At 35.9% G+C, this 9759-nt stretch overlaps 1 protein-coding gene across 1 annotated transcript; it reads right to left on the bottom strand.

The window, feature by feature from the left end:
• Positions 1–669: 669 nt before the first annotated feature.
• Positions 670–5204, bottom strand: avpr1aa (arginine vasopressin receptor 1Aa). Its single transcript, XM_058768114.1, has 2 exons — positions 4019–5204; positions 670–1749 (listed from the first exon to the last, which is right to left on the bottom strand). The coding sequence occupies exons 1-2, from the start codon at positions 4887–4889 to the stop codon at positions 1457–1459; spliced, it is 1164 nt and encodes a 387-aa protein (XP_058624097.1). The 5' UTR covers positions 4890–5204; the 3' UTR covers positions 670–1456.
• Between the last annotated feature and the right edge of the window lie 4555 nt (positions 5205–9759).

Raw genomic sequence — 9759 nt, 5'->3', positions numbered from 1 at the left:
TAATATATACATAAACAGCTTTAACTCTTAGAATTTTTCAGTATATTTCTCATTAAACAGCCTAAGCTAGAATTTCTCAGTATATGTACATTAAAACACCTGAAACGAGTCCAAACCTGACAAATGACCAGAAAAGGCATGCATGTGAAAACATTCATTTTTACGACAAATCTCATGCCACCAAAGTGAGGCTAATATTTCATAAAGCAGACCGTTTCCTATGTTTTGTTTAGTGCAACATTCATTTATTGTCTGGAAACTGATATGTTTTGCTTACAGCGATCAGCTCGCTCTCGGCTTTGTCCCTGGCAGCAGGTGTCTGGTTTACTTTGGCGCAAGGGTCGCGCACTCGGGGCCAAAATAAATCCAGCGCGCTTAAGTAGACGCATATCGCAGGAAATGCCTCGCTGGACTCATTGTGCCACAGTCCCTAAAGAGATTTACGGCGTTTTCCATGTTCCCACTATTTCCTTAATGGACAATTGATCTATATGAGCAACACGGGACGAGAAATAGTAAAGCATGACATGCAGCGGTGTGAATAAATTCGTAATACAACATAACCTCAAGTGCCTTTTGTAAAATGTTTCTACATAACAAAAAAAAAAATAATTCAGGACTTTTTTTTTATTCTTTTTTTTTAAGTACACTGCTGAAAAAAGTTTGGGATTTTCTTTTTTTTTTTTTTTTTTTTGCATTTCTTTTGCTCACCGAATTTGAAATATATAATAACCAGAATAATATATAATAACCAGAAACATTTCTTGAGCAGCAAATCAGCATATAAGATTGATTTCTGAAGAACCACGTGACACTGATGCTGAAAATTCAGCTTTGCATCAAAGGAATAAATTACATTTTACTATATATTCACATAGAAAAAAGTTATATTAAATTGTAATAATGTTTTACAATTTTACTGCATTTTTTACTTAAATAAATGCAGCTTTGGTGAGCATTTAGATTTTTTTTTTTTTTTTCAAAAATATGAAATATTATTCCAAATGTTTGACTTATGTCCTCATAACTTTTATTAACATAATTCTATTTTAAAAATCTGTTCTTCAGCAAGAAGACTGAATCTCTGACAGCAATGAGCCTATCTAATAGAGATTCCAGCTGAAGCAGCGACGAGCTCCAAAGTCCCAAAAGAGATCTCAACTGTGCTCAGATCTCCATCGTTCCTCATCAAATGATCTCTGAGCCGCTGTGCGCATTCATTTCACAGCTCTAGACTCTTACTGAATGATTACAAGTGACTCATCTGAGTCCATTTATACTTTTAAGATGCTTAAACGAAACAGAATTAACTCCATCGCATCTCCTGAGCAGTAACAGTGTGTTTTATCTCATCTAGAGCTCAATCAGCATCCAAAGCCTGGAGTGTTATAACCCTGCTGTGAGAGTCTCACCAAAGTGTGCATCAATAAAGTCACATTCCCAGGGGCCGCCTGTGTCACGTCTCGGCCGGAGCCGACCTGCTGGTTTTGGGCGAATGATCGAACTCTTTCCAGGTGCCCGAGCTACACGTGGGGCTGCGGTTGATGATCTTGGTGAGCAGCGTGGTTCTCCGGAGGCTGCTGTCCGAGTCCTCCTTCCGGAAGCTCTGCTGGATCTTGTGGCAGCAGGGGAAGCAGTGAGCGAAATCCTGCAGGAGGTGTCCGCTGAAAACCATGTAGATCCACGGGTTACAGCAGCTGTTCAGACTGGCCAGCAGCGCAGACAGAGTGACGGCCGTGTTCTCCGAATCTACACGCACACAGACACATGAACAATAACTGTAAATGCTTGAAATAAAGATATTGCCAATAAATAGTCCAGTAATCCAAATAATTCTTTCCACAAGTAAACACGGTTCCTATGTCTAAGCAACACAGCAACAACGATTAACATAGATTGTAACGTTTAATCAACAGCTTAGAACATTCGTCATCCAATCAGAATCTACAGTCACTGTATCAGCCAATCAGCATCCAGGACTGGAACTATATGTTTATAGTTTATAAACTATAAAAATATATAGTTTGTAGATATAGCTACAGATGAACTTTTAAATGATGCTTAAAAAAATTATATGGCCATTTTTCATCCAAAACACGATTTTCAGACTTATTTATACAAGAAAAAATATCAAAATTAATTATTATTTTTTTTAATGTTTTAATGATTTTTAACCAGGTGTCATGCCTACTGTTGCCAGGTATTAGTAAAAATAACTATGCAATATTATTTATTATTTATATATAATAAACTAATAATTCTTTCTTTCTTTCTTTCTTTCTTTCTTTCTTTTGTTTGCCAAGCAACATAGCAATCATAGTTAATATACAGTAGAATGTAATGTTTGATCAACAGCTTAGAACATGCGTCATCCAATCAGAAGCTAGAGTCACTGCATCGGCCAATCAGCATCCAGAACCTGAACTATAATTATGTAACCTTAATTATGTAATAATAATTATATTACATAGTGTCATTTTTTCATCAAAAAGAGTCAAAGAGATCTCCAGATTTATTTATATAGGTAAAATGATCAAGATAAAATATAGATTTAAAAGTTATAAAACATTTTCTTCTCATTTACTTTACTTTTTTTTTTTTTTTAACCAGGGATCATGCATGCTGTGTTGCCATATATTAGCATAAATAAATATGAGTAAACTAATTTTTTTCTAGTTTGCCAAGCAACATAGCCATAAGCAATTGCAAAATTTTATCAACATTTCACAGCAGCTTTGAACATTTATACAGTCACACAGAACAATATGTTTTATAAAAATAATTATATTACATGGTGTCTTTTTTCAGCAAAAAGAGGCAAACAGATCTCCATATTTATTTATACATGTAAAATTATCAATAAAAAAAGAAATATATAAGATTTTTTTTACATTTATTTGGGGTTTCAGTCATTCTGAACAAGGTGTTAAGTCTACTGTGTTGCCAGATATTAGTGTAAAATAATGTATGACTAAACTAATAATTAATTTGTTTTGATTAAAGTAATTTGTCTTGTAACCATGTGAAAATGGGGTGAAATTGGGTAAACTAAACATCCCATAAGCTCATGTGGAATTTTAATGCAGATTTGCACATCACAAATCTGCAGCTGTTCTGTTTAGACACACTATTCTGGTCTCATGACTTCATTTCTCAAATGATCTTTATAAGCATATCAGACAGACTATATTTAACACGTTAGCACTTCTTTCCATTAGCAGCTATTTGTTGCGTTTTAAATTTAAACAAAGCTGCTGTGCTTTGGGAGGCGTCCTATAAACATCCTGAGCATCCGTGTATCTTATAAACCCATTTCATTATACCTTACAATACAATACAGTATATGCACATTTAATAACAATGTTTAGTATAAAAACTCATGTGCATAGAGGACAATTTATATTTAAGATGACTACATGAATGCAAATATGAATGCAATGCATGATATTGTAAATATTAAATTGTACTACCTAACATATTTAATGATATTTCAGTTGTAAAATGTTGCTCAGCATGTATTGAACACTTACATATGCTTGAAATGCATTAATCAATGGTACATTGCATTTTACCTGTTTGAATATAAACATTACACAACATAATTTTTGTTAATGATATAATTAAATATTTAAATTAAATGGAAGTATTATAAAGCGTTAATACCTGCATATTTAATACTGCAAAGTTTAATATGCATGAGATATATGAAAAAAGTACATTATATTCTCTTTGAAAATTCGAATATAATTTGTGTTAATGGTAGCCTATAATTAAATGAAACTTACTATGTTCAAAGAGTTAAAATGTACATTTAAAACACATTAAAATATTTTTAGTGTACAATAATGTTAAGAATTATATATGATAACATAATGTTAGTTAACTATGAAATTAAATATTAAATATTTCAATATTATTCATTTTATTTAAACGATAAGGCTATTTAAAAAGTGCGCATTTAGTACCTGAATCATAATTTCATGACATGCACGTGAATCTTTCCCTCATTTTCACTCACCATCCCAGCTGAAGTTCTTGTCCCACACCGACCACATCTGCACGGTGAAAAACGGCGCCCAGCAGATGATATAGGCGAGAACAATAACGAAAGTCATCTTGACGGTGCGTAACTTCGCTCTGGAGATGGTGGTCACGCTGCTCACCGAGTTCTTCCCGATCAGCCCGTTCTTGTGCGCGCCATCCGTCGGCGTCTTCTTGGTCTTATATCTGATGTTCATCCTGATGCTGTGGCATATGAATCCGTAGCTGGTCATTAATATGATCACCGGGATGAGGAAAATCCCCGCTGTGATCCAGGTGATGTAGGCGCGGGGTCCCCAGGGCTGGATGAAGTGACCCCAGCAGTCGTAGACCTCAGAGCCGTTCTTGATCTCACTGAGAGAGAAGATGAAGTACTGAGGGGTGCTGAGGAGCAAACTGCTGATCCATGTGCCTGCGATCATGATGTGGGACCGCCGAGTGGACTGCTGGAGGGTCTTGAGAGGGTGGCAGATGGCGATATAGCGATCTAGAGTCATCATAACCATCATGTAAGTGGACGCGAACATGCCCATCACCTGCAGGTGCTTCACGATCCTGCACAGAAAGTCCGGTCCGTAGAAACGGAAGGTTATTTCCCAGCACAGCTGTGGAAGGACTTGGAAAAACGCGACCACTAGGTCTGCCAGGCTCAGGTGTTTGATGAACAGATGCATGCGGGAGGTTTTCTTCTTGGTGTTGTGGATGGCCACCAGGACGCTGCAGTTCCCGATCACGGCGACCGCGAAGGTGACGCTGAGGACAGCGATCTCGATTTTCGCGACTTCTTCGTCGCGTCCGAACGGGTCGGTGGAGTTGACCGGGTGCGATGCGTTGCTCAGTTGTCCCATTGCAAGATTCGTCAAGAATAACAGCAGTCCAACGCGTTAAAATGCGGGCGAACGACGTGCGTAAATGGAAACGCCGGGGTCCCGTTGCGCGCTGTTCCGCTACGAGCTGCAGATGTTGAAACCTAGTGGTTAAATATCTGTGTTAGTAACCAAAAGGTTGGAGATTTAAATCCCACAAGGGTTGAATCATAAACTATCTTCATTTCGGAGACATTCAGGAGACATTTGGAGTTACTTTGGCTAAAAAGCGTCTCCAAACAAATAACTGTCGATTTGTTATTAATATCTAATGCCTGTGCAACCCAGATCTCCAAATGTCTCTCCTCTTCTGTCTGAGGCTCTGCTCAAAGCCTTTTAAACCCTCCTCAGATTTCAGTCACGGAGCGTAACGCGTGCAGAGCCAAACCCACCGGTGTTCATCAGCTCAGTTCAGTCCTATAGTTTAGAGTACATACAGACAAACCCTCCGCCCACCCACTGGACCCTAGAGTAAACACCCCTCTTAAAGTCTGCTTTATGTTAAGATTTGCCTTGACACATTCCCATATAGTACAGAACCATAAATATTCTCACACCATATAACGCCAGTCATGTCCAGGTCATTGATTTATTTTTAAATACATTAAAATTAAATAAAAAATATGAGTAAATATAATATAAAGGATATTATTTAAATTGCCAACAACAGGTCTTGGTTACATTCCACTCTATTAAATTAAATTAAATTACTATATATATATATATATATATATATATATTAATAATAAATTAAAATAATATTAATTCTCACCATTGTGAACAACAACAAAAAACGGTAACACTTTGTTTTGAGTCTTTGTTACAGGTTACATGTACTTATACTGTTATAATAACAATTAATTATGCATAATTACATGCAAGTAACCCTAAGCCAAACCCTAATCCTAACCTTGACCATATAGTAAGTACACGTAGTTAATTAATATTACTCAGTACTTAAATGTATAATTACACTGTAACAAGGACCTTAAAATAAAGTGTAGCCAAAAAAAAAAAAAAAACTTTTAAAGCAGCCCATTTTACTGTCAAATATATTATTTAAATAATGCATACAATATATTACAAAATAATATGTTATTATAATTGTGTCAAGACACAAAACCTTTAAGTAGCTCATTTTTATGTAAAAAAACCCAACAAAAAAAACAATGATATATTATTTAAATAATACAAACAATATATTACCAAAATAATTAAAAATGTTTAATGTGTCATTATATTCAGTTGTTTGACAACAGCTGAAAATAAATTGTAAACAGAATAAAACTTCCCACACTTTTTGAACTTTAAGGTTTTTCCAGTCTTTTTGCGATGACTAGATCAGCATTTTAAAAATTCAATTTCTTTTAAATTACGAATGAATCATTAACGAATCATTCAGACCAATTTGTGAATCATTTGAACAATTCATTTACAAAACCAGCTCAAAAGAACGATTTGTTCAAATCGCACATCATAATGACTTAAGGAGGTTTTACTGAACAAAAGAGCAATATTCAGCCAATTAAATATTATAGGGCTGAGCATAACAAAAGTCAAATTGTGGGAATCCTGTTTTAAATATTGTTGGAAAGAGCCGTCACGGTCTCAGACGAAGACAAAACAAAATGTTCTAGAAGAGTGAAAACAGGATTTCTGATCAGTAAATCAATCACACACACTTTACCACATGAAGCACGTTTTAGTATTTGACAACAGGATCTAACAAGAAAAACCTCTAAGCAGGCTGATTTGTTATTAGTGTCCTAAAAGTCCACATTCTTTCCAGTTGGTTCGAATTTATTTAAATGCAATTGATCAATTTTATCAAGGCGATGTGAAAAAAGACTTCAGAGGCTTTAAGCACTGAAATGTTTGTTCATCTGAACTGAAGACAAAATTAAAAATCATTCAAAATAAATCAAGGTTGATATAGCTAAATTGAATGAATAGACTGAGATTTGTTAATTGCCTGTGCTAAATGCGTCACTGGATAACGCACAAAAGTCATTCGTATGCTTGTCCGGATCTGGTAGGCAACTGATTTCTCTGAGCTGCATTTATTTTATGGATCATTTGCTGACTCTCACTGTCTCACTTTATTCAACTAATGGCACTAGATGGGCAGCAGTTCTGCAGATCTGTGCTTCTCAGCTGATTTTGCTTCAGAACACATTTCACTTTGGACAACTGAGTCAACACAGTACCAGAATTGAAAAAAAGCCCTTAAAAATGAACATGATTTACAGGATGCATGATCTTTGACATTAAAAGGAATGGTTCGCAAATTGAAAATGTACTCACCCTCAGGCCATCCAAGATGTAGATGAGTTTGTGTCTTCATCAGATTTGGAGAAATGTAACAGTACATCACTTGCTCAGCAGTGGATCCTCTCCAGTGAATGGGTGCCGTCAGAATGAGTCCAAACAGCTGATAAAAACATCACAATAATCCACGCCACTCCAGTCCATTTTCTGAAGCCAAAAGCTGTGTGTTTGTAAAAAATCAAATCCATTACTTTTACCTTTAAAACATAAATACGAGTCCAGAATCCATAATAACATTTCCTTCAGAGAAAAAGTCCATCACCTGTTGTCCCTCACATCAAAATATAACCATATATTTATTAAAGATTTGTGTGGAATACTTGTGGATTATTGTGATGTTTTTAATCAGCTGTTTGGACTCTCATTCTGACGGCACCCATTCACATCCATTGCTGAGCAAGTGATGGAATGCTACATTTCTCCAAATCTGATGAAGAAACAAACTCATCTTCATCTTGAATGGCCTGAGGGTGACTAATTTTCAGTCAATTAAAATTTTTAATTGAACTGTTGCTTCAGCAACAAAAAACATATAGGAAACATTTTCACTTCCATTAGTTTAATAATTCTACAAATTTTGCTATTCTCACTATAAAGTTGCATTATATTATCTTCATTTAGTGCCTTTTTTTGTGCGGTCCATGAACCAGTCCTGAAGATCTCAGTAGCTGAAGCACTTAAAAAAGCCAGGACTAGTCACTGGTCATTAAAATTTATAAGTATCATTCATACATGACTGAGATGCAGTAATGGAACCAAATGTCTAACGTCATTGTTCTTTCTTTTTTCCGTGAGTCTGGTAAGGTTTGTCACCCATTAATCCCTTTCTACCTCTTCACTCGTCTTTTTTTAGAGATAAGGAGGGATATGTATATAGAAGCCTATTAATACCCTTCCCATCCTGTGTGCCAGTCTTCTTCAAATATTTGCCTCACTTTGTCTGTTTTTTCTTTTTTTCGTTTTGGGTGCATTATACTCACCGGCTCTCTGCCAGCTGAATGCTTCCTCGCTCTGTCCATTTAACCCTTTGTAGTAAAATTTAAATCACTGAGAAAAATGTGAAAGAAAAATATTACAAAATTAGTTCACCCCAAAAATAAGAAATTGTCAATAATAATTTGCCTTCATGTCACTCTTGAATGAAATGTGGATCTTCATGCAGATCTTCAGTTCAGATGGATCACATCTGATCTGAAAACTTTCATGTAGCCTACTGTAATGTGAAAAAAATAATACAATGTTATATAGTTTAAAAATACATGCAATATGTTACAAAAATAATTATATTATTTAAATATTACAACTTCAATTTTCAATTCGATTTCTTTATGCAAAATACAATGATCACTTCTAAATGATATTTACTTATGAGATTTGCCCTCAAATAAATATCAAACTCAAAGAAAAGGGCACAAAAAATCCAAGAAACACCTATAACCCTCAAGAAATGCCCTTGCAACTACCAGAACACCCCATCAACAGCATAGCAATACCCCAGGAAACCACCTAGCAATGCCCTAGCAACCACCAAAAACACCCCAGCAATGGCATAGCAACACCCTTGGAAACCACCTAGCAATGTCCTAGCAACCATCTAAAACACCTTAGCAACAGCATAGCAATGCCTTAGCAACCATCTAAAACACCCCAGCAACAGGATAACAACACCCTAGGAACCCATCTAGCAATGCCCTAACAACCATCTAAAATACCCCATCAACAACATAGCAACACCCTAGGAAACCACCTAACAATGCCTTAGCAACCATCTAAAATACCCCAGCAACAGCAAAGCAACATCTCAAGAAACATTTTACTCTAGAAAATATTTTTCGTTTTCTTTATGCAAAATACTATTTATCATTTCCTCTGAAATTACATTTGTTTGAGATTTGCCCTCCAATAAATACCAAACTCACAAAACAAGGTCGACGTAATATTGTGTAATTAAGAGATATGTCATGGTAACACATTGCTAGGACATCTCTGACGACTGGGAAGTGCGATTGTCCCACTGACAACAAACCACATGCATTATCTGTGCGCTTCCACCGGTGATGCTGAGAACTTATTCTGATCTCTGTGACCAGGACTATAAATCACAAGCCACACATCACAGTCTATAAAAAAGAGTCCAAAACTTCCCATAGACACTCTATTCCCAGAAAGAGAGCATCCTGCGGTTCCAGTCTGGACAATGGGAAGTGTGTGTGGGAGGCGAAGATATCAGTTCCTGATGTTTGACTGCAGGACGACCCTGTTTGAATTCAAGCTTTTCATGGGATTATTTAAAATTACATTAATGATGTTTGCTAAGTCAAGAATGAGTATTACTATTACTCATACTGAGGTTTATGTATGAAACATCAGTGTGTCGTCCTGAAGCGTTTGTGCTCCAGACATGAATTATTCCTCAAATTATTTATCTTGTTAAGGAGAGTGTGCTGTTAATTTATCAAGTGATAAAACACAACATTTACACCTGCTGCACCACAAAACAGGTGACTTACTGTAGCAACCACAC

The sequence above is a fragment of the Onychostoma macrolepis genome, chromosome 25 (genome assembly GCF_012432095.1).
Source record: "Onychostoma macrolepis isolate SWU-2019 chromosome 25, ASM1243209v1, whole genome shotgun sequence".
Classification (NCBI taxonomy): domain Eukaryota; kingdom Metazoa; phylum Chordata; class Actinopteri; order Cypriniformes; family Cyprinidae; genus Onychostoma; species Onychostoma macrolepis.
Note: the sequence above shows the minus strand (reverse complement) of the source record. Positions and strands in the feature narration are given on the sequence as shown.

What these genes read in the sequence shown, in the direction of transcription:
- avpr1aa (XM_058768114.1), bottom strand. Translation starts at nt 4,889, where the DNA reads ATGGGACAACTGAGCAACGCATCGCACCCGGTCAACTCCACCGACCCG. An exon ending in CAAGAACTTCAGCTGGGATG is followed by an intron (nt 1,750 to 4,018) that starts GTGAGTGAAAAT and finishes GTGTGCGTGTAG; the next exon opens with ATTCGGAGAACACGGCCGTC.